Source organism: Lepisosteus platostomus, chromosome 4 (assembly GCF_059453375.1).
Source record: "Lepisosteus platostomus isolate fLepPlt1 chromosome 4, fLepPlt1.hap1, whole genome shotgun sequence".
NCBI lineage: Eukaryota > Metazoa > Chordata > Actinopteri > Semionotiformes > Lepisosteidae > Lepisosteus > Lepisosteus platostomus.
The window spans coordinates 14,911,904-14,937,743 of record NC_142614.1 but is presented as its reverse complement, the minus strand read 5'-3'; the positions used below and the strand labels follow the sequence as shown (position 1 = coordinate 14,937,743).

The 25,840-nt window shown below is 39.0% G+C and overlaps 1 protein-coding gene across 7 annotated transcripts in view; it reads left to right on the top strand.

Moving 5' to 3' along the window:
• ccser1 (coiled-coil serine-rich protein 1) overlaps positions 1-25,840 on the top strand; it is a 265,676-nt gene that overhangs the window by 35,710 nt on the left and 204,126 nt on the right. For all 7 annotated transcript variants that reach the window (XM_088628646.1, XM_088628645.1, XM_088628648.1 and 4 more), the window contains exons 4-5: positions 10,413-10,503; positions 17,995-18,115. In XM_088628646.1, the coding sequence (XP_088484772.1) occupies positions 10,413-10,503; positions 17,995-18,115 (212 nt within the window). The remainder of the gene's footprint in view (positions 1-10,412; positions 10,504-17,994; positions 18,116-25,840) is intronic.

Genomic DNA, 25,840 nt, shown 5'->3' with positions numbered 1-25,840 from the left:
GATCACAGACAGACACCCTGATATTCAGCTGTAGAATTGCCTAATACAACCTGGAATACATTGGTCCCTCAATGACTGCAAGCCGTCCAGGCCCCCGAGGCAGCAAAGCTCCCCACACCACTATACTTAGTCCACCATGCTTTACAGTTGGGATGAGGTTTTGGTGTTGGTATGCAGTGTTTTGTTTTCTCCAAACATAACACTATGTACATTTACCAAAAAGTTCAAGTTTTGTCTCATCTGTCCACAGAGCATTGTTTCAGTAGTGCTGTAGAACATCCAGGTGGTCTTTAGCAAACTTGAGATGGGCAGCAATGTTTTTTTTGGAGAGCAGTGGTTTCCTTGCGGGTAACCTCCCATGAACACCACTCTTGTTCAGTGTTTTTCTTATGGTAGACTCATGAACACAGACATTATCAAGTGCTAGAGATGCCTACAGGTCCTTAGCTGTCGCCCTAGGGTTCTGTATCACCTGTTTGAGGATTGTACGGCGTGTCCTTGCATCGATCTTTGTAGGACGTCCACTACTAGGGAGAGTAGCAACGGTGCTGAATTTCTCCCATTTGTAAACTATCTGCCTGACTGCGGACTGATGGAGGCCCAAGTCTTTAGAAATCCTTTTGTAACCCTTTCCAGTCTTATGAGCTTTAACAACTCTTCTTCTGAGGTCCTCTGAAATCACTTTTGATCGGGCAATATTGCACTTCAACATAATTCTGTTGTGAAGAGCTGATAACCAAAATTGTGTGATTTTTTTATGTAGCAGGGCAGGTCAAACCCACAAATTGAATTGATTGGAATGGCTGACTCATTAGTGGGAATACCTGAGCCCAATTACCCTCTTTTCAGGATGTCATTATCTTAGAGGTTCACATACTGTTTCCATCAATGACCTTGATTGTTTAAACTATTTTGTTCAATAAAGATATGACGATGTAAAATGTTGTGTGTGTTGTTTGTTAAATAAGACAGTCTTTATTTATTATTATGACTTATATGAAGATCAGATCACATTTTAGGAGATATTCATGCAGAAATCCAGATAATTCCAATGGCTTCACAAACTTTTTCTCACAACTGTATTAATGTAATTGAACCATTATTTGCCAAATTAGCTTTACTGTTTAATAGTTGTAGTACCTAAACTTTTCATGCCTTCTCTGTGTCTTAGTTTTTGAAACAGAAACGTAAATCAAGAAGACATGGTCAGAAAATAAACTTGAGTTTTTAAGCTTTTAATGTGAAAATAAATATTTTTTGGATGGTTAGTTTCAGGAAAGAGTATAGGAAAGCTGGGTTCATTCAAAAACATACTGGATTGTTGTCCCGAAACAGGAGGAGTGTTTAGGAGATCACACCTGTATGTTTTTTAATTGTTAGATTCAGACACAAATGGTTGTCCCAAATTTCCATTTTGTAAATAAGCACCCCCCACCAATGAAATTCATTTACTTTCCAAAGAGGAAAAAAACAACTTTTTGTATTCAGATATGTCTGCTCAGCAGGTCCTGGCAGGGATAGGGAATGTTCCGTTTTTTTTATTACAAATAAGTAAGTAAGCTGCAGATTTAAGTAACATTTTATCAGACCTGTGCATCCAGCTGTGGGTTTTCTTCAGCTGTGGGGATTACCACCTCAAGAGTTTGGCTGCTTGAAAGACCATTTTAATTGGCCCATATGTTTCAAACCAGTGAAGATTAATATAACAAGGCACCTTGCAATGGAAATTGCACGTCTGCATGTTTGGTTTTCATTCTGCCTATCTGGACTGGGGCAGCCCTGTGCTACGTTTGTGTCCGAGCATCGGCTTTTCAATGCAGAATCTTGCACATCGTCCAGATGAAGTTTATATTAAGTGCACTACTATACACTGGTGTTGGGGGATTTTGAAATTTGAAATTGAAATAACCACTTGAGCAGAATTGAAATCTCAGTGCGCAGTAGCTGAGAAAAGGAAATAATCTCTTATTAGTCTGTTTGTGGCAGGGAAGGGAAAGTTTGCAATGACACAGCTGACGAGAATAAAATATTTCTCTGAAACTTCCAAACTAATTGGCAAAGTCAGAAAAATATGGAGGACTTTCCTAAGCCCCTGTTTTTTCCTTAGGCACCACCCCCTATTTGTGTTTTTCACTTTTTTGGTTAGAATCCTGAAGATAGACGAATGCACCCATACAAGTGCATTGTCGTCTTTGGAAATCATGGTTTGTGATTTCAGCTGTGTTGAACTGCGCAGAGTAATCCAAGAACTGTATCGCCAGGGGGGCCTAGACTGGAGTAAGATGATGTCTGCTGTTTTCTGTTGCAGATACCAAATGTAGACACACTGTTAGTAAGAGACATGTCTCCCCCTGTTGGCAGCACAGTAACAGAGCCAGCAGCAGTGTGGAGCAGTGGCCAGGGTTTGGGAATTGTAACTGAGAAGCTGTGGGTTCAAATTCCATTTGAGACATCACTGTTGTACCCTTAAGCAAGAAACTTCACTCGAACTATACCATTAAACTTCCCATCTTTTAATGGCCAAAGGGTGCATATATACAGTAAGTGCTTTTAGAATATAATAAATAACAAATTAGGCATCAAATGTCTTTGCTGTGTTTCAAACATTGGCACAAAAGACCATGCAACCCTATGCAGTGTAATGGTATTCTTTAGAAACTCTACACTACTTAACCTTCAATGAGAAATTGCAGCTGGACAAGATGAATCTGAGATACTACTTATAACTTCATACTTTCCAGCTGCTTCATTTGTTAGCCTTCGGCGGTTGTTACCGACAGGGAGATACCGTACCTTAACAGCATCACATTTTAAAGTGTGTCAAATCTGTCACTCGATGTTTTTTTCCGGTTCCAAGTAGGTAGTAACTGAGCCATTTGTGGTGGAAACATGTTTTGTGAAAACATTGCTTATTAACGTCTGACTTTGTTTTAAAGCGGTTTATCTGTTTAGACAACAATATCTGTTTAATACGACAGGGGAATGATTGTGGAAAATGATCTGTCTTATCCCTGCTGCGTACCTCTCATCACTTGTTGTCTTAACAGTTTCCGCCTGCCATGTCTTGATCTATAAATATATTGAAATTATCTGCTGTTCGTCACTCGCCGTTCTGTTCAGTCCAACGTTGTACTCCTTTGACGGCTTGATGCAGCGTGTCACAGCGTTCGGAAGAGTGCGCAGAGCCTGACTATCTCTAATTGGAAGAATTTGACACCACTAGAGGGTGATCTCGATTCGTCCTCAATCCTGAAACCGGGGAAAGGCTTCTTGTAAAAACAGCGTGATCGGAACTTCGGTTAATTTATTTAACGCAAAGCAGACTTGGATATTTAGTTTGTTTCCTTCCTTCCCTCACCAGTCTCCTAGGTGCAACACTTCTTCGTGCCACCTTTAAAAGGAGCAAATTAGGCAAATTAATATTTTTTGCGGAATGACTTGAAACGCTGAAAATGAAACAGCGCAATGAATCTTGATCGTTCCCTTTTGAAAGCTGGAAAATCTCGTCTCGGCTTTCCGTCATGCAGATCATGAAGGCGCTGCAGAGGTGGAGATGAACTGAAATGTCAGAACCTGTTTGTTACAAACCGTATTTTTCCCCACAAAAATGTACTGTTCAATTGAAAAATAAAACATTTATTTATAGCATTTATTTATAGCATTTATAGCACTTGCTACAGCGTAAGGCATCACAGTGAGTTTTCCCCCCAGGACCAAAAACGATAAATCAGCAGTGATAACATCCACCCCACAGAACCATCTTTCATCAGTTTTGTTTTTGTATCAGTATGACTGCTTGTCTGAAAGTGTTTGTACTGTAACTAAGCAGGTGTAATACATCTGTATCAGCTTTGTACTGACAGTGGATCTGGAGTGAGAATGAACGCTCTAACAACTCAAAACCGGAGCCTTTTCATCTTACAGCTCACCAAAATAGGGGCAAGGCTTTCTGGTTGATAGTGATTTTGCTTAATTATCTCTTCGTGCATGCCCAGCTGCAATGTGCAGTGTGTGGCTACTTCATATCTAGCACTTGTTGAACAGTTTTGAGCTGCTAGGGGGAACCTTTGCTTGTTCTTGTGGTAACCAAAGCTCTCTCCATCCTTAGTGTGACAGCAATGTCTGCAAGTGAAAGCCTAATAAACTTAGAAAAAAAACCCCGAAGCACCCAAACAGCACAAAATGCACAATGCAGTGTGGGTGCAGTGGCATGCAGTGGTACAGAATTGTGCTAAATGATATTTTGCAAAGCCATTCCTGTCCGTGGTGGGCTTGTGCATCAGCCGAGCTCCTCTGATGTTCATCCCATTAATAACAGGATCAATATTACAACCACAGCCCTGGTGGTGCTACAGTGCTGCAGAAGGGGCTGGTTGCGAGACTTTCAGTGGAACTTGGAGTGGTGCATTCCAGTCCTTCCAGGACCCAGTGGCCTGGATGTGAATAGAAATTACAACCTTCTGGGTGTTTTGTGCCTTTGAACATATAGGAGCCTGCTGAATAATAAATTACTAGCCATACATCACTGCAAGAGGAAGGGGACTGAGCAGTGTCATACTCACTGCAGGGCACTACACTACTGTAGATGTGCTTGTCTTCTTCTGTCTCTTCCTCAAGCAAGATTCTGTGCTTGTTTGAAATTTGCACCAATGTGATACAAGTAGAAGTGCAACACCTTAATCAGAATGCATGTACTTTTTACAGAAACATTCACCTGCCTTAGAAGCAAGAAATGTGGATCCCTTCAATTAAGAAGGTTTTGCTGCCTTTTAGTGCTTTGTAATGAGTATTTACAGTACATAAACTCTTTTTTTCCTAGTACATTGAACTGCTTGACTTTTCTAATGGATTCAAGAAAATAAAATGTGAATTTTGCTCAATAGCTATTACATACAGGAAACCAGGACAAATATTGGCACAATATAAGAAAGCGAATAAAATTAGTATATTAAAAAACTATAGCAAGTGAGTATTTCGTGATACAAAAGCTCTTCCAACATGAACATATAAGTGAAAATAATATTTCTGTCTCCTGCAAGAATTCACTTGATGACATTTGGTCAGTAAATTGTCCACAATGGTGTGGGAAAGGTACAGTAGAAGTTTTGACGCGAGATTTTGGTTAATACAACTGTGACATGACATGAACTCTTCTTTACCATGTATATCCCATCTTAAAAGGGGATAGGAGATGATTCTACTTGTGCACCCTTCACAAAGGGCCAGCAAACTCTTGTTGTCATGTGGCAGTTCAGCAGTCAGTAGCTAGATGGCAGAGGAACACTTTCATGGGAACAAAAAAAAATCAAACTTCTTGGCAAGCAAAGCAGCACATTTATTAATAATATTTATTTTTCAACCTCAATATATGTGAAGGTTAGGTAGTTAAGAGCGAAGGAAAAAAAGGGGGCGATTTCCTGTCTGACATTTCAATACAAGTTAATCTCATTGGATGAGTGAAGATATTAAAATCCAAACAGAAATATGGAAATGGATTATTTTTTTAATTTTAGATCACACTAGCAATTGTCTTCTACAGAGCACTGAATTGTTCGTTTTCTGCTATCCATGACAAATTGAAGGAAGTTTGTATTGAAGAATGTGATTATAGAAGTAACTAACATAGGGACTAAAGCAGGGGACCTAGGACTTTCAGTGAGTTTTACATACCTGCCACAGTTTATGGTTAACAGCAGTGTTGGTATGAACTTACTGTCCTTAACTGTCACAATGTACGTTTTCTGTTTCAATTACCTGGATTTCTGTTTCAGTTAATTCTGTTTCATTGAATTCAATTCAATGATGCATATATTTAGTCCTAATGGTTACTCCTTAACAATGATCAATATGGCATCTAGTTTTTCAATGGGATTGGAAGCCAGAAGAAGCTAACGTGAAGAGGCTGCTATAGTCCAATTTTGTCGGTGTTAATAAAAATCTCTGGAGTCACTTAGAGTCCAGTGCCGGAACCCTCAGTTCTTTTATTCTGAAAATCCTACATTGTCAAATCTGGAGGTGATTAAAAACTACGAGAGTAACAGACACCTGTGTGTCTTTTCAGGATTTTAAGTGTTGGTTTCGGAATTGGACAGAGACAGGGTCAACCCCTGTTACAACACGGTCTTGGAGTTACAATGTAAAGACTTTGAGCCACCTGCCTTATAAAAAGAGACTAGAGCAGGAAGCGGTATAATTGGAGAAACAATCTGAATGTCGCAGTAGACTGATTCCAACATTTTCATCATTAAGGTAATCAAAAATAGACTTTTATTATCTTTAAATATGTAATCTTTAACAGTGGTTAGGAAAATCCTGTTCAGATAGGCTCTAAGAAATAATAGTTTGATTGAGAAAAGAAATATTTCAAATGTAGTTGATTGTCTTGAGTATTTCACTAAAATTAGAGATAGTAAATGCAACATAATCGGATTGTAGAGAAGAAAGTACAGCTGGCAATATATCCCAAGGTGAAAGCTCACACAGCGCTAGGGGGATTTTATCACGGAATGGAGGAAGAAAATGAGAATGGAATATATTTTTGGGGCTGTCAGTGCAAATCCAGAGCAGGGAATATGAGTACAATTGAAAGAATGCTTGTGAAAAAGAGGGGAATGAGATTAGTCCATCTGGACTGGGATTCCAAAGGCGCTGCACAGATCAATAAATAATATTCCGGTCAGAGGGAAAAGGCTTATTAAAATAAATTAGTCACTGTAATTTCCAGATTTCAGCCCAGTTCTACATTGTGCGAATTAAAAATATATTTTAAAAAAATTCTATTACATGTTGGGTAACCAGAGAAAAACAGCAGAAGTTTCTTTAGAGATATTATTGTGAGTGTGCCTTACAAAACAGTGCAGTGCCAATTTTAGGCTATTTGTATTAGTTTTGCTCCTGACAACATTTTGTATGCTGTGGCAAATATTATGTTTTTAATTTTTCTTACTGTCATATGGTGCCACATTATGACTGCCTGTGTCTCACCAACACCTGTAGTGTGCCCTGCACTGTCTGTAGATGGTGCCTTGACATTATCAGTATGACAGTACTCCTCAGAGACAAAGTCCAATTTCCCATGTGCAATTGTTGTGTATATTGAGCAGCCCATCTCTAGTGTAGTGCTGAAAGCACATGGCTCTTGTCGTTACTGACTCTGGACATCAGCCAATCGCAGCATCGCGAAGAAAGGCACAGTTTAGAGCAGCCAATCAAAGGTAGCCAACATGATGGTGGGAGGAGGAAGGAACGTAGTGTCTGATGAACATCCACACGAGCAAGGGCAGAACAATCCTAGTCCGGAACCAGAACTCCGAGGGTCCAAATCCTGGAGCTGGCAGGCAGCTGCGCTGAGCCCACCACCAGCTTCCTGTCTGTCCCAGCAAGCAGCAGCCAGTGTTTATCCAGAAAATAAATCGGCACATCACCGTCAGACTGCTCTCTTTTCTTCTTTTTCACACACTGGCTTTGGAACGAGTTGACTTTGATGTGTTGTTTAAACGGCTTTGTGGTGGGTGAGAACTGGATTGAAGGATCTCCATAAAATTGTTTTGCCGTTTGCTCGAAATTGTATTTCCAAGTTTAACTCAACTTTGGAAATATTTTGTTGCAATCTAAAAACTCAATAATAATTATGTCAGAGAAGCACAAGAGGTAGTATATAATAAATGCGCTAAAGATGGGAAAATATTTGTTGGACAACCTCAGAGATTACCTACCACTTAATAATGTTAATAATGTGTAGTTCATCAACCACATTTCTTGTTAAAGAAATATAATTTAACATGAACAACCTTGTGAAATTATTTAGTCTTATTTTATTTGGTCTGAAGCTGTTTTTTTTATCTGATTTGTCTTTAATAAGTCACATGGTCAAAAATATGGGGAAGCAACTTAAAATAAGAGGCTTTATAAGAGGTTAAAATCAACTAGGATAAAAGTGTTATTGAATTAAGTGTTTTTGAATAAATGCATTTGCCAGCAAACACATAAAACAAACAAACCTGGGACAGAGATGGCTGTATGTTTTAAATACTTTATGAGATTGTAAATAAGCAGGGAGACCGTCAAAAACGAAGCATGAACTGAAAGGTTATGCGTATTGAGCTATAAACACAGACACTATTTGCAAATTACTAAGTAAAGAACTGTGGCAAATAACATTCATTTGTCAGAGTCCTTGGGGTCTCTCCTGGTTAAACAGCAAATAACTGAAATAATGGGATTCGCACAATAGACACAACGCAGTACATTAATTAGGATGCTATAACAGCAACATTTTCTCTGTGTGGGGCAATCAAGCTATGGTATCTACCTGGGCTGGAAATAAATTGAGCTGCCAGCCATTGTGTGCGCATGTCTTCTCGTTACGTGATTAAAATAAATTATTTATTGCCTAAGTAAACAGTAAATCCATTAAAAATGGTTTCTAACCTTCATCAGAAATACATCCCTTCCGATACATGCAGAAGGATGAATCAACTGAACAAAAATCAGCAACACCTTCCAGAAACAGAACAACAGTGGTTTTAAAGGGAGAGTAGGAACCAAATGTATAAAATGAATCGATAAAATGGAGATATCTTGAGATATCGTGAGGGATTTGATTCTCTTGTAGATTTTAAGAAGGTGACGTAAAGAATTAGTTCTCTGGAGGTTGTTTTTAATCAAATAGTTTTGCATGACAGCAAATCAGGACGAGACGAGCGTGAGGGCCGTGGTTTCTACATTAAATTGAGGTTTAAGAAATGAACAAAACATGGTAGATAGATAGATAATACTTTATTAGTCCCGTAGGGAAATTGATGGCAGATGACAGGTCCATAACAAGACAATTAGGTTCAGTGCAGGTTTGATTCAGCTAGTTACTTTTGTCTTCAAAAACAAAATGTCCAGTAGTTAATACACTTCTTGTAGATTTGAATATGTGTTGAATCTGAATATTAACTGCTGCTTTAAAACCATTTTGTTACATTTGAATAAAATCTTGTTTTTGGGCTGGATGACTGGTGGGAGTTACCCCAAACTGCTCACGCTTGTGACTCTAGCTGTGGTAGAGAGTTTTGACATGTGAAGACCAGAGGTCCTTGCAATGTTCCAGTTTTTTAGCATTACTTCTCAAGCATCTAACCAACCATCCTCTTTTTTTCTTCTTAGTGTTAGGCCAGTCGTTGTGTGATTGTCCCATAAACGTTTTTGGTCCTACAAACAAAAGCTTTGCCTTTACTTGCAATGAATTTCGTCTCTCTCATTCTGCTGGCAGATTGTGAAGCATTCAGTGGGAGTCATTGTGACACATTGTCAGTCAAATCTTTATCATTTTCACCTTTCATTTCAACCCAGATACCAACATACTGACTCTGGTGTGTGGTGTGTGGATTCACTGATTGTAATTTCGTGTCCAGTACCAGTGCTCCTCTTCTGCCGTTAGCCTTGTTCTTCCAGACAGCTTAGAGCAGAGGTGCACAGCTCCAGTCCTGGAGAGCCACAGCGCCTGTGGGTTTTTCATTCCTCCTCTGCTTTTAATGACATAGTTTAATTTAATTGGACCAGTTTAGCACTTTTCAAAGGTCTTTAGCTGTTCGTGATTTAAAGAAACCTGGAAAACCTGCCTTATTCTACCCTCAAAGACTGGATCAGGACATGTGAATCATCTCTTGAATTTAATAATTTTTCGCAAAACTCTGAGAACTCCAGCATCTTATAGAACAGCCATTTTGAAAAATGGCGGTGTAAGTTGTTTCGATTTAAATTTTGAATTTGTACAGTTCGTGTTCTTTTAAGACTAATACTTTGAATTAAAACAAATTGAACTCAACAATTGTTTCCAAATTGAGAAACTGACACCTTACAGTAAAAGCATAGTCAGAATTGAGTACTCACTGGCAAAAGGTGCACTTCAAGTGTAATCAAAAACCTCCAGAATTGATTCTTGGTATAAAAATAATAATTTAACATGTTCATGGCATTTCTTCAAGATGCGGTTGTTGAAGAGGTTTGTGGGTTGATATTCTTTTCCTCAAAATATCTGTGAAGTGATTTAATATACAAACCAGCAAGCGAGTGTTGCTGTACTGTAAAATGGTTGCATTATATTTTGACCAAACTGCTAAAACAATGATAAATTTTAATTGATATGAATTTGTTTGTATTTACACCTTTATTTTTTCCTTTTTTAGTTTTATTGAAAACACAAACTCTTACACACAATGGTACAGTATATGTACACACATACATACCCACAACTCAGACACATACTGTAGAAAAATCAAAACCCAGGCATTCAGTCCTGCTCGCCAAGCCTGTTTGCTACACCAGGAATCTAATCAAGTTTCATTTGATTTCCTAAAAAGTGCATATACTGTTTATTAAACTCCATCTAGGGAACACTTTCTAATCTTGCTTTTTTGACATAGGATGTCCTAAATAATCTTGGCTCCTGTGAGCTTGATGAAGATGACCTCATGCTGGACCTTGACTTCTCTGACGATCAGCGACATCGCTTCGGTAAGTCAGCAACAGTCAGAATCGCTGCTCTTCAGATTTTTAACCTCATGGTTACAACTGCTGTTCTCCTCTGTAATGATAGAGAACAAAAAAAACAAACCAATTGCTTCCAAGCCTTAGCAATGCTGAGGATTAGCTCCAGGGCTCTAGGGTTTACTCAATGGCAGTAATTCTTACTTGGATTAGATCTGTATCCTGTTTCTGAATATGCATGATGTTATTTTCTTAGACCACACTGTTCTATAAGTTTTATATAGACACACTGTGGCTCAACATAACAGAAGCAATTGGGAAGGAATGGCTTTTGAAAAGCTGAACTACTGAGACATAGTTATTATTCTCCCACTATTGTTTTAGGCGTCTCAACATTTTTTTGTAGATTTTCTTATTATAAGGAAGGCTATAGTGTAATCATCAAATGTGTCACCTGCTGGGGATTACTTATAAATAGCTTTTTGTATGAGCTGGAAATGGCTTTCAATAAAAAAACAAAAAAAAACTAAAAGTATTCAAATTATATGACAAAACACTGCAATATTTATGCAAGCTCTGCCTTGTGATCTCTTCAAAAGAGATCCTGTTTTATCACTGCACTTTATTGTATTACTCTATAATAAAGATTTCTCTTCCTTTCATGTGCCACAGCTCCATTGTTTAAATTGACTCAGATATTAATATATTTATGTGTGTAACAGTTAATTTTATCACCTAATGTGAGACTTAATTATGCAAGTGTGGTAAAGCTTGGGAGATTTTGTAACATATTGCATCAACCAGTTAACTGGAGTGGAGAGAAAGAAGCAAGTTGTTGTGCTTCTTTTAGACATTGGGTCTTTATGGAATAGGAGGGCAAAGGAAAACCATGGGAATAATTTTATGTGTCATAGCTTCCAACAGCCGAGCTCTTATGTCTGTTTATATAGCCTGTAACGTGTTCCATTTATGTAAAAATTGCTAAGCAAATAACCAACAGCAGAATAAATATTGATCCAGTGACTGACAGTTTCATTGACAGCATCAACAAAAAGAATATGAATATTGATTGAGAAGCCTTGCTTTCTACATGGACAAGCTTATCCTACAGGAAGGTTTAGAAAGATCAGATGTAGATCTTTTGTGCCTGGAGGCTTTTTATTTCTAGAAAAATCCATGCGATGCCACGGACAACACACCATTTACAGACCCCTTTTTCTTGCCTCTTCTTCTTTTCAAAGGGATCATTTATTTTAGTGACGCACATATTATGGGTCAGAGTTTCCTAAGGGGTTACAGGCAGCCGATCTGCTCATACATCATTACAACAAGACACTCTGTCCTTTCCTTCAAAACTCTTTTAAATTACATTTTTTCAATTTTTCTTCTTCTTTGACAAATAGATTTGAGATTTTAATTATGCTTTGGAAGATGGACATCTCCCAAGGTCATTAGGTTCCAGCTAGTTCTTTGTAAATACTAAGCTTTTAACCTAGCAACCCCCTTTGCACAACAACAGCAAAAACTAACAGTGTACAATTGGTTTACAGAGTGAAGGCTAGTCAGGACATCTAGCGTCTGTTGTTAGTAGCTTATTGATCCCAAGCACCAGTTATGTTCTCTGATATAGGTTTATCTTTGAAGTTTTAACTAATATTCTTCAGTCATTTTCAGGGGAAATGAAAGTTTTCCACTTTAATTCATTGGATATACTTCACTGGCTGGCGGGTTGCAGGTTGAGATTCATGATTTGAAGTGCTAGTATAAATTTTGTGTCTTTTATCTGCACACTTTCTAGAGAAGTGATCCTTTCTTTAATACAACGACCGATAAAGAACAAAGTTTTTTGCTTTAAGGTTAATGTAACAGCTGGTGATTCTTATTTTTCCTAATAATCACCATATTCCCTGTATTAATATGATCAGATATGCAGACATTTCTACTTTTTTTCTAATCAAATGACTTAAACTTAAATGTTCTGAATGTTATCAAGTCATATTAAAACATTAAGTTGGCCTACCATTCATTAAGAAACCTACCATTCAGTTGGTTTGAAGTCAGTTTCTTAATTTTCTTCAAAGTGCAATGAACTTTAGCAATGTGTAAGCAATGCAAGAGACTGCTGGATGTTTCTAAGAAGGATATTTAAATGGTGTGTGCACTCAGTAAGTCTTAAAGTAGCAGACTGATCACAAGACGAACCTCTGAACTTTTGTAGTCTTGAACAGTGAAGACTACAAAGGGTCCTGATCCAAGTACTCAGAATCCTGAAAGCCAGTGAGTAATTCATCCCACTTCAGACTTCTTCAGGAAAAACAGTGTAACAAGAATGAGGGCACACAAGTGGAAACTACATTGACATGCATTCAAAACTGAAAAAGTGGGGACTTCTTTAAGTTGTGGGAATATGGAACAGGCCACCAGTCATGTTTTGTAACTGATAAACTAGCTTCCTTCAGGAAACGGCTGGATGAGATCCTAGGATCAGTCAACTACTAGTTAAGAAAGGGTTTGGAAGTCTCCTGTGTTCTTAAGCACTTTGAATAAGAACCTTTACCAGACCTTTTCAGAACAGAGGTGTGTCACTCTGCTGTCAGAAGGATGACGATTCTTTGTGTTTTCACTCTTTTGAGCTCTAAATCTCTTATTTGTGTAATATGTTCATGAGAACATTCATTGCCTTTCAAAGATCTGCCAAAGGCATGTAGAATCTCTTTGATTGTGATTTTTCCAGCACTAGGTGGTAAGTAAATTTATGCAACAAAAAGAAGAACATACAAAAGAGAATAATTTTAGTTTCTGGACTTTGCAGGATGTTGCACAAACAATGTTTCTATGAGCAGATTTCAAGAAGGAAGTATTTTTTAAACATCTACCCATTTCCTAGCAATTTCATCCAATTCAGGGTCTTGGGGGAGCTGGAGCCTATCCTGGCAAGCAACAGGCACAAGGCAGGGTACACCCTGGATGGAACGCCAGTCCATTGCAGTGCACACACAGATACAAAAACACATGCTCACACCAGGGCCAATTCTCCCGGAGCCAATCTACCAGCATGTCTTTGGACTATGGGAGGGGGTGTGCAGGAAACTGGAGCACCTGGAGAAAACCCACTTGAACACAGAGAGAACACACAAACTCCAAGCAGATAGAGCCCAGGAACTGAACCACTGCTCCACAGTGCTGTTAATAAACCTTTACCTCTTGGTATAAGGTATCATTCACTGGAGAATTTAAAATGCAATTCATCTGCTCGAATAATGTAACATCATTTCATATGCACCATTCAGACTATGGCTTTGGAAGACATTCCTCTTTGGGAAAGCTATTTTTAATAGGTTACATGGTGTTTTGATGGATGCATTGAAAAGTGCTGGAGCAGAAAATGATTCCATATGGTAAGAAGCTCTGTGGTCATGGATGGGTTTTTCAGTTCAAAAGCTTATTTTTCTTCACAAGATTCAGAGAATGGTCAATTCAATCATTTTATTTTAAATCCGGTGGAGCAGGAACCAACAGCAGCAGTAGCTGGGCTAAAACAACTGAGAAGAAAGAATGTGTGGTCACATCTTACGAAGCCAGAAATGTCAAAAGAACACTAATGAATTCGAGGAGGCAAAGGTCAACAGCATTAAGACTGAGCACGTCCCTTCATTGAAGGAATAATATCAGCAAATACTGTAATACCAGTGGAGCCTCACATATCTGTGCTCAGCTGTGTAATTGTCTCAAATCTGTTTGGAAACTTACAATGCCATTTGTTTCGTTTCTGATGATGATTATTAAGGGATTTCCGAATACAAAATATTAGATTAACTTTTATGGCTCTGATTTTCACTTCTTGTTACATAACATGGACATGCGATCTGTTTTCTGATCCTGGTACTGACAGACAGGTAAAGTTCAGGCTTGTGGCTCTTTGTCTTTGGCTCTGTTATCCTTTGTGTTTTTTTTTGTGCTTTAAATTTATTGTCCAAACAAACATTTTGTCTTCTACAGTTAACACTGACGAAAATAGTTTTTTTTAAATATCTCCTGAGATATAGGTCATGTCATCTTGGGTTTTTATCCATCAGGCAGTAGTGAGTTTTGGAGTTCAGGGCTTGGGACTTGTTACTGTAAGATCGTGGGTTCGAAACCCAGGTGAGACCCTGCTGTTGCATCCTTGAGCTAAGTGCTTCACTTAGACTGACTTCAGGAATACTGAGCTGTAGAAATAGGTACAAAACCAAGGCACTGTGGATAAAAGTGTGAATTAAAACGAATTGATTATAATTAATGAATAATAATGTAATTTCTTGAATGCACTCATTTTCCAGGCAGTGAATGAAATTAAGTTTGCCTTACTGTAGGTAAGCAGTGAAGCCATGCTGCAAAATAATGAAATCTTCAAAGGGAGCAGACCTCCCGTTCTGAGTGGCACTGGAATATAACAGTGCAGTGTGTGAAGGTATTACAAACCGCAGGCTGCAGGGGCTGGAAAGCAGCGGGCCAGCGGGTGAGAGAGACAGCAGTGCGTCTCAGTGCTGAAGCAGGAAAGGGGGCACCATGTGTGGCATTAGAGCAATAGAGCAGATAAGAGCACAGGTGCTGTAATTCTGCCTCCCATTCAGGCAGGGTCAGGTCAGGTGCTCTTATCTCCTGCTGCAGATGAACTGCTTCCACGAGCATTCAACTGGAGAGTCCTAGGAAGGAGTGCAAAGCAAAGGATGTATAGTTAAAGAAAAGAATAGGGTAATACTTTGTTATTCCCCCCTCCCCCCCCAGGTTTTAATTTGAAGGTATTACGTTAGCCAAGTGGTGACTGCAGATGGATCTGAAAGATTCATAACGTTGGCAGCGTTTCCCTCCTGAGAAGTGTGAGAAGCTACTGTACATAAACTAGTTTTCTTAACATATAGAGGCTGGGCAGCATCCTCTAGGCAGCCATCAGTCTTTGTGGAAAGAAGCATCCCGTTTTGGCCTGTCTGAACTTGTTTTTCTTTAATTTCAGTTTCCCTTTTTATGTCTCCTAAACACATCAGTTTACTGCCTTTTACCAATAGATTATTTGTATGAATTAGGATGGGCTGCTGACCTTGCACAGGTACCTGTTCAATACACAGCACATTTGTTACACTAATCTACCATTGAACAGACTGTAGGGCTCTGATTGCCTTAAGAGAACTAACTCCTCTCCCTTTACATTAACAGGAAATGTTACTCGTCTTTTATATACTGCTTGGAAGCACTGAAGGTAGCAGGACTGCAGTTTAACCCATCTGTAAAACAATTGATCTGCTTAAAACTCCTGATGCTTGAGCTAGTTCTGTTTGGCCCACAGTGCCAGAATGAGTGGCATACAGCACTGGAAATCTCCCCCATCTTCGTACACATTTTCTCAGCTAATCTTGGACGCAGTCATGTGTTCTTCAGCAGCGTGCTCAACAGGTTACTGAACAATTAAATTTGAAATTTGAGAAATCCCACGAAGACTGTCGAATTATTTTGGCTGTCGTTTATTTATTTGGTATCTGTTATTGTAATTCTGAAAAATACACTTTAAGCAAATTAATAAACTTTCAATTTCTGTATTAAATTGTCACTTAATCAGCAATAATTCCAGCACATTCAAAACTGTAATAGATTTATAATATGCTTGAGCCCCAGCTCTTCTTATATTACAAATACCACTACTACCAAGCAAATGTGATTATTATAAAGATGAAAAATTATTATAATAATTTCCATTATTGTTGCCACCACTAGAAATAATACTTATATTCTTAATATTATACTTTATAATAATACTAATACAAACCACTGAAATTACAGCTCTGCATGAAGTGGAGACCAGCTCAGACTTTCTTTTCACTACGTCTTTTGAGAAAATCTTATTGTTCTTTTGCATAAATGCCTCTTATTTTGCACCTTAAGTCTTTGTACAATGTTCACATTTTAAAATACTTTTCCTTAAAGCAAAAATGCATCTCTGATATTCTTTCCAACAATTTGTCTTCAGAGTAATAAGAAGAACTATAATTTGTGTAGGTTTTTCATATCATAGTCCTAACCATAATGTATCGGTAAAACCTAAAAAAAAAAACTTTTCTTTATTTTAGTTTTAATTTTATTTTAACTGTCCAGCCTGACCTTTATAAATGACTTTCATTTGGAATTCAGAATGTTTCGTTAGCAGTAGCCCTCTGGGCAAAATCACATAATTTATATATCAAAAGTCCGTTTTGAACCTCATGTGTGTTTGATTAGACATTATGTGGACACCTCATTAAGTTTAATTAGCATATCAGGCTGAAAGAAAACAACAGTTTTTAATTGCTAAAAAGACAAGAATGTGCTGACATTCCATTTTTAAATCATAAATGTACTGTATTAATTAATAAAGAACATTAATAAGCAATTGTTAAACAAATATGATAATTACAGATAGAGTGGTTGGGCAGTGAAGCTGAATTCATGGTAAATTAGAAACACTTTCTCATTAATTAAATTCAGGTAAGTAACTCATATTTTGTTCAAGATGCAATTTGTGTGCAGCTTAACTTCTGCGTAGAGAGAATCCATATCCATAAGAAATAATTAATTAAACTTCTCTGCCATTCTTTTTATTGGGACAAAACAAAAATGATAAAGGCATACATGCCTTTTTAATTTCCTCCTTATAATTTCTTTCACCCTTTGTATCTTACATCATGCAACTTATGAAGTACCTGAGTCTTTCTAAAAAATACCTTATTATCATCTTTAATTGAAAAGATCAATTCAAGGGCATAGTTACAATTCATTTTTAAGTCTTTATATACTGTATGTAGGCAGTGTCTTAAAGTATATTTTTAACTTGTTAAAATAATATTTTTAAATTTGTGTCTTGTTAGTTACCAGTATTGTCCTTAATGAAAACTCCTGGGGGAAAATTGTTGGTATATGGTGAAAGTTGTTTTGCCCTTCAGCGTACAGATAAAAATAAGTCTTGCGACTGACATGATATGTTTTCTATGGTTATACATGTAACTAATTAGAGCTATAGCTACATATTAGCTTGAAATGCTTGTATGAAAACAACACTTTGGACCAGCTTCAGTAGAACACAGCAGTTTTCTCTGTGATTCATTGGTATGTTTCAGTGCAGGTTGGTAAAAACACATTAACAATATCGTTTTGAAAAAAAAAAGATTATTACCAGAGCAAAACATGGGCATCTACAAAGCATTTTTGTGGAGATGACCTGCAGAATCCCACCTTCAGTCTAATTAAGCAATTTCCACCTCATTTCCCACGGGCTGTTTATAATGAACACACGTTTGTTGTACCATACTGTAGCTGGTCTGATCACGACAGGAAGCACTGACAGCTAAAGACTTCAAAAAATGCAGCTTTTTTGGTTTTAGTGATTTGTATTGACACAAATGTCTTTTGCTCATTTTGTTTTTGTTATTTTGGCATTGTATGCGTGCTTGGTTTTCTAACGGGAATTACGATTGCGTGGCTATTTATACACTGTTTGGGTTTCACTTGCAGTTTCCAGAGAGGACTCCAGCCAGTCAATTGCATCCTGTCTGGCACTAATGCATTCTCCCATGGAGGCCTCTGCTGACAAGATCCCAGGCAGGGACGTGAAAGCCATGGAGTCGTCTCTCGGGTATGTCTCTCCTGTCCCTGCATGCCAACAAAAGGCCCTTATTTGTCATGCATGCCGTTATGTGTGTCTGAGAAAAAGCGCTTTCAATTATTCATCTGACCAGATATTTCATTCTCCCATAGCTCGTAACTGCACTGGGCACACTCTGCTAAAGATGTAACTGATCTGCAAAGCCTGTGTGCTTGACATCTGTAAGGATTTCACAGGAACTGGGCCAACTCAAGTGCTCCTATCAGGGTTCTGCAGGTTGAGCCTACTTCTACCACCCTGCATTTGAAGAAAGCAGCGTGCGCATGTCCTCGTGGTTTTCAGTCTGCTGCCTGACTCTTTGATATTGCTTTGTGCATCGGTCTTTTGTGTTCTCGGTGGGAAGAAATCTTTTCTTTTTCTTCTTAGTGATCTTCACGATTGGCAGGATTGTTGCTCTGGCAGTGTTGCAATTTATCGTGTTGACACGGAGCCTGGTCTCTAAAGAAGTCTTGCTGTCAGGCCAGCAGAGTTTGCTGAATTATTTGCATCTCTCCTGACAGCTCGTCTTGTGTTACCACTTTGCTGTTCATTTGCCCAGAATGTGTTTTATTCTTATAGAGCAACAGCCTGGTGTGGATGTATTCAGACACTTTATTTTAGCCTTTGCTGCAACTGAGGTTTTTGGGGTTTTACATGACAACATAAAACCATAATGAGCCACAAATCTAAAATTCCTTCACTTACAGCTTTTGAAGGATCACAAAGCACGTACTCAAAGCAGTGATCTTATAGTTTACCACTGCTGCATGAAGCAAAATTACATGCAGAAGGCAGGAGTTTTAGATATTCTTTAATAACATAATGCACTACTATATATGCTTCATAATTTTAATCTTACATTTATACAGCCTGAAAAAGTCATTCAGTTGCATTTCTAATATGTACAGTAGTTCTGTCAGCTGGGAAGTCCTCCAAAAGAGTCTTAAACTCAACCATTTCTGAAGATATAAATTACTGTAAACCTCTGTTTTTAGCTGCCTTGTAAAATTAAACAGATGGGAGGAATCTGTGTTATCAGATTTACATATAGTAGTGATGTAAATTAATCTCTGTTTCTTTGAATGTTGCACTGCGGCACTATACTGCATATCAGGTTAACTAATTACACTGTAATTTATATCTTTGCAAGTTAGTTAGAATTTCCCCAGGTGTTCCTGTGGTTTTGATCTGTAATACACTTTTTCACAATCAGTAGCCTGATTTTGAAGGAGTTTTCTAAAAACACAAATGCTAAAAAATCACTTTAGCCTTGGTTATAGCGCTATCCACCATGCCTCGCTGACTCTGATCTCCAGACACAATTCTTTCATGTCTCTCACTGCTGATATGATATGTGCACAAATAATTTGGTCTTTGGACATTGTGATATTTCGTGGAACTTTTTTTCTATGGTTTTTGCCAGCTTTAGACTCAATATCTCCGGAAAAGAGAAAACGCCGGTGGGGAATCGCTCTGTCCATGTTTTTAATTTCAAAGAGGAGCGTTAAGACTCGTGATGAAAGGTTATTCTCTTGTTCGAAGAGAAGGTTTGCACCTTAGCTGAGCTGCTACTGGCATGGTTGTGGGGCAAACAGGGAGACATCCGTGCGAACATCTGATTTATCTGCTTCTGTTAAGGGGAAGAGCTGCTGGCAGTGATGCTGTTATTGCATGCCCACAAGGCTGTCGGGGAGGTGAGATTGGAGCCGCATTTCTTGTCTTCCTGGGTCCTCTAGCAGTGTCTAGCTGAGTATCAGAGCAAAAAAGATATCTGCTTTGTCACATATCCTTCACCCCAGCGCAAGTCGGTTATCTTTTAAGTGGCCTGACAGTGGACTCTAGTGAGGACATCGGCATTTCTGTGCTCCACCACCAGACCAGACCCAGGAAGGGCATCACCTGAGTTTTTGTCCTTAGTACTGGCCAGTCATGGATGACCTTTACCTGGGTCGAATTTGTCCACCTCCCACAGTGTAACCCAGATAGTGGGTCGAGGAGAAGCTTTTCACTGGGTTTATGTGCAAGCCAGCTTCTACTGTGGAGGTGAGTACAGCCTGTTCCAAGTGAGAGTCCTAGTCTTCACTGAATATCACCAGGTTGTCAAGGTAGGCTGAGGCATAAGAGAGATGCAGTGTCTAAGCCCTAAGCTTGCACTTAGGGCTTGGTAACAATAGCATCACCTAGTCCACTGGTTTAAAGGTTTAAAGGCTGCACAGTGTGGTTATTTTGCTGCTGTCTTTCCTGTGCTTTCTTAAAGTGCTCCTCCACAGGCAGTTTTGGCTGAGTGAGTCTCTCTTGAAATTTGTTCACATAGTAGAGAATATTAAACAAATTCTCTACCTTTCCAGGCTTCTCGAGCAATTCCATGAATTCCATGGGGATGTTTCCCATAAAGTAACTTGAATGGCGAGAACCCCATTGTGGCACGGGGAACTTTCCTGATAGCAAACATCAGAAGGGGCTTGAGTTGATCCCAGTCCTTTCTCTCATTTTGGGACACCTTCTTCAACATTTGCTTCGGGGTCCAGTTGGAAATGCCCCATCAGGATGCCGATTTCCCAGCCGTCAACGGGGTAAGCATGAGAGCCTTGAGTCTTCAAACCTTTAGGCCTAGTTGATGAAATAGTCGGGAAAAAATCTTTAGGTTTAGAGTCTATCTGGGTAGCTACTCCCTTTCCTCCCTGTTTTATGACCTACTCAGATTACATTTTACATTTATTTCGGCTTCTCTGTTAAGATAGTGTGGTCTCTGATTTTCCACCGGAGATTCTTCCATTTCCTCCCTCTCTGAGTTTTTTTTTCTCATTGCCATACCCTGTGAGAGGAATAATTGGTGGAATAGAGGAAAGATTCTCTTGAGGATGAGTGGATGCAGCATTTCCGGGACTACAGCGGATCGAATGATGAAGTTCTGCCCGAGGAGCTGTAGGTTCAGGTGGGGCCTGTGATGGTTCTGGCTCATTGTATTAAGGCCCGTGATGAAAAGTTATTCTCTTGTTTGAAGAGAAGGTTTACACCTTAGCCATGTTTCTGGGATGAACGGGGAGACCTCATTGTGAGCATTTCATATAGCTGCTTCTATTAATGAGAACAGCTTCTGGCAATAATGCTATAATGCTATTATTACATGCCTAAGCGACTATCAGGGAGGCGAGAGTGGAGCCGCATTTCTTGTCAACCTGGACCCTCTATTGGTGTGGTGTGTAGTGTTGGGATGAGAAAGATCTCTGCTATTTCAGAACATGCTCTCCCTGTAGTTACTGTATACAAGGTTTTCATTTCTTAATTTCTTCAATCAATTGTGAGAAGGGTTTTGCAGAACAAGGTCTGCATTTACTTTTTGTATGATGAGAATACAATGTTTTGGTAATGCAGTAGGACCGTGCATTTTGTTCTCAGGTGAATCCTGAAAATACTGAATCATATTCAGTATTTTCTTCTTTATACCAGACCACCTCATAGTCGTGGCTTTCCCAGTCCATTTCTGTAGTGTTTCTTCCAGTTTGGATACCCGAGGTGTCGAGGGCCTTCTTGGTTCTCTCCTGACACTTGCTGCAATTTGTACATGACAGAACGGCGCCTTTATCACGCTGCATGCAGGGCATTTTCTAATGACATTATTAAAGTAATTGAATTTCTGCTTTAATGAGAAGATCTGAGATTCGCTTCTCGAGCGGAGTTTTCACTCCCTCAGCTTGCAAGGGAAGCAGCATTATTCTTGTGCTTTAGTGCTCTGAGCAGGACCATGCATTGCGTTTCATAGAAAAAAAAATAATGGTGGAAAATTAGATACCCATTTTCAGTTCAGTGGCAGCTGGCATGTCTGCTAAAACATTGAGTGTCAGCATTGACTTTTTGTTTTGAAATGTGTTTTTTTTAGGGTCAAGAACCAGCAAATAGCTCAGAGTCTGTGTTCTGGTTTCTGTAGTAAGATTAGTTTGTATCTTTCTGAAGGAAACCTAGGCATCACAGAATGGGAACCATGATTTGGCTTCTAGTTTACTGAAACATGGACTCTGGGTTGTTGTTGTTGTTGACACAGCAGTGTGAACCAGTGTCCCTTAATCAAACACCTGCCTTTGGCCATGTAATGACAAGGGAGAGAAATGGGCAAACCGGACGAAGTGACTGCTTTAAATCAATAGCTGTTGGGTATTAACAGTTATAAAAGATAGTGGCAGGAATCGAAAAGGGACAAGCTTTATTCACAGCAGCCTCTGCACCATAAAGAGAATCGCATGCTATGACTTCATGTGCTGTATGAGCAACTTTACTGGAGTTCGTGTTGCAGTCACATTTACAGCTCATAAACCACAACCCGAAGGGGTCTTCTCCTTTTGTCAGCTTCCCACAGCAGGGGGCAATAGTGTCCTTGTTATAGTACACATGAGCTGTGCAGTATTCTGTTCGGGTTCTCTGAGGTAGGAGCAGATTTGTCATTACCAAAGGGCGGTTCTGCACCATATGGCCAGATTAAGCGTGTCTAAAAGAAATATTTCGTCCCATGTGGATAACTCAGAGGGCGTACGGTAATCCTGATTAGCCCTGCCACATGCTGGCTGCCCTCTTGAAATCAGCAATCCGATTCCTGATTGTTGCCTACCTTTGCTTGTGAGAACAAATCTGAAGGAGAGGGAGCTCTGCTTTGCCCTGCCCACATACTTTATAATTATGTAGAATAATATCCAGTATGCACTGCTGGTATCTCTGAAGATGGCTTAGTGTTGCCCAGAATCCCTTGCTTCTCTTCTGCCCTGGATCCTTCCTGAAAGGCGCACCAGAACTCTGTTATTTGATCTCATTAAAAGGTTGTAAGGGAAGCTCCCTACACACCAGTAAGCTCCTGATCGATGCTTGAGTGAACTGAACATTGGCATGGAGATGTAAAATACATCAGACTTAACAGACGTAATGTTCACAAACAGTGGCTCATTACTCTTTTGATGTACAAAAGTTTGAGTGTCAAGTATTCAGAGTTTTTCAAGGTGTCGACTAAGTCAACTCTATGGATTCCTTCAAAATCAGTAGTAAAACATGACATAAGAGGAATCTATGTGTAAGTGCATTTAAAACTGAGAACCAAGGGCTCTTTTGTAGACAAAGCGTTGTGGGCGTCTGGGACAAGATGCCCAGACATGATGTGGAAGCCACTAGCCTGACTTTTTTGAAGAAATGTCTGGATGAGATCTTTGGGTCAATTAATCATGAAAAGCCAGATGAGTCTGATGAGCTAAATAGCCTCCTCTTGTCAAGGAAGCTTCTTACAGTCTTGCAGTTTTGCAACACATTTCCCTTATGGAAAGAAAGAGGACCAATTTATGAACAGTGTCACCCATATAAGTCTGCTTAACTAGTTAAATTGTTGGGGGAGTAGCTTATCTTTAATGTTCTGTGTTGTCGTTTCTGCACCAACATTCGTCACCTTACACATGGGACAATGTACAGTGTTGTCTTGCAGTATTGGGAAGAGATGGCAAGACCTTGGATTGTATTCTTTCCTCAGAATGCTCGGAATGACTTCTGGGATGTATTGCACACAAACACACACACAAGGACACCAGTCCCTGGTCCTTTCAAGACACCAGTAAACTTAGCCAGCTTGTCTCTGGGAGGTGGAAAGAAACCAGAGCAGCCAGGGTCAAACCCTCTGGGCCTGGGGGTGTACATGTAAACTTGAATCAAGCCCAGGATCCCATGTGATGGTTTTTTGCCATCACCGTGCTAGTAAGCTTCTTTTTCAATTGCTATAATAAGTCATCACATGCAGCTGTCTCAGTGAAAGGAAAGCTGGTATATCTAAATGCTTGACATGAAGTTCTAATCTGAAGATTGTAATGTTCCTGCAACAGCCTCTGTAAATGTCCGTTAAATGTCGATTAAACTGCAATTTGATGGACTCTAAACAGTGAATAGTTATTTTTACTAGTTGTCTACTATTCCCACTGTTCCTCAATCTTTCCATCTTAAATAATAGGATGGATGAGGGACTCCGCTGGCTTTTATCTGCAAAAAAGTAATAAACAAGGAAGGCTGGTGGTAGACTTCGTTTAATCTTATAGTGAACCTTGCCCTGGCAATTTCACAGTTGTCTATTGTTTGCTAAGCTGGTATCCAACTTTGCCAGGTTATAATTTGAAAATGACTCCATTTCCCTTTCAAACAAAAGGAAGTTATACAGAATGTGTCTCTTTTGATAAAGCATCAGATTGACATTGTTTAACTTCTGTGTGCTGCAGATGGCTGATGAAAATTGCTTTCATTTTGTGTTTGTGAGTCAAGAGTCCCTAAGCATCCAGTTCAAGAATGTAGGAGATTCCCCAGGATTTTCTTGATTGCCCGGGGCTAAAAAAAATTGAGTCCTGACTGTAGTTTCCAGTCCTGGCCCCAAGAGGGGCTTTAAAAAGACAGTAGAGTCCTTTAGACATCAAAATCACATGAGCTCGGGAGCAAAGAACATAAACACTGGAGTTTACAATCATTCTTTAACAGATGTTTCTTGCGCCACTGCTTGGTTCAGAACCCCGATAATTGTTTTTGCAGTACCTCTCAAAATGTTAAATGATGTGAAACTTGAAGACGAGGATTAGCATATGTTTGAGTGTCAGGCTTTGTCGCTTTGGCTATTTAGGATTTTACAGTTACTGAAATATTGTGTAAATGTATAATCAGTACAAATAGAGCTTGAATATAATTGAATAATTAGAGTATAAGAATATATAAAAGGATTTGAGAAGAAGCCATCTGGTTTTGTTGCAAATAGCTTTATGATCTAAGATTACAATGTATCCCTTTCTTTAAGAGTCATACAAAGCTGGCTTCAACCACATGACTAGGGATGATTCCAGACTCCCACTATCCTCTGTGTAAAGACGTGTGTCTTCTGCTTTCTGTTTAAATGGCACTAAGCCTCATTTCCACAGGTTTCCCCAGGTCCTTGTGCTGCTGCTGATCTAAAGAAGATCCCCTGAATGAGACTGTCAGGAGTTTAAGAGCCTGAATCAAGTTCCCCATATAATTTTCTCTGTTCCAGGCTACAAATGTTCAGTTCACTTCATCTGTCTGAGTGTGTCTGAGTTCTGAAAGACCAGGAATGAATAAGACTGGTTACTGTCCTTTCTGTAGCCTCTTGATCAGCAATATTGTTCTTGTAGCATGGTAACCAAAACTCAACACTATATTCTTAGTGAAGAATGCAACTAATGCATAATGCATGTATATTTCTAACATGATCTCTATTATCCTATATACTGTATAACACTATTTCTCTTGAAGATGTTTGTGCATCTTAACAATTATCTAAAGATGTGGTCTCAAGTATTCTGTCTTCAAAATACATTGAAAAGTAGTTGACTCATAATGAAACACATCAGGAACATTATCACAGGTTTGGATCTTAAAAATTATATTCATAAAATTATATCCCAGTATTTTGTGTGAATGCTTCACCCAAAATATCCTTTTTACCAGGATAGGAGGATGATGTCGCAGAATCTTTAGAGTACCTACTGTAGAAATGCCAGTTGCTATAAATTTTAAAATAGGGTTTTGATAGTGCCTGGTTTGCCTATACATCATGTGGAATTGGTGTTTTCAATTGGTATTGTCTGCAGAAACAAATGATAAAAACAGTTGTCACAGCACTGTGGCAAAAAGTAGAAAATAACTTTAAATTGCAAAGTATTTCCTTAACAGTGCCAAAACCTCGCAAAATATCTC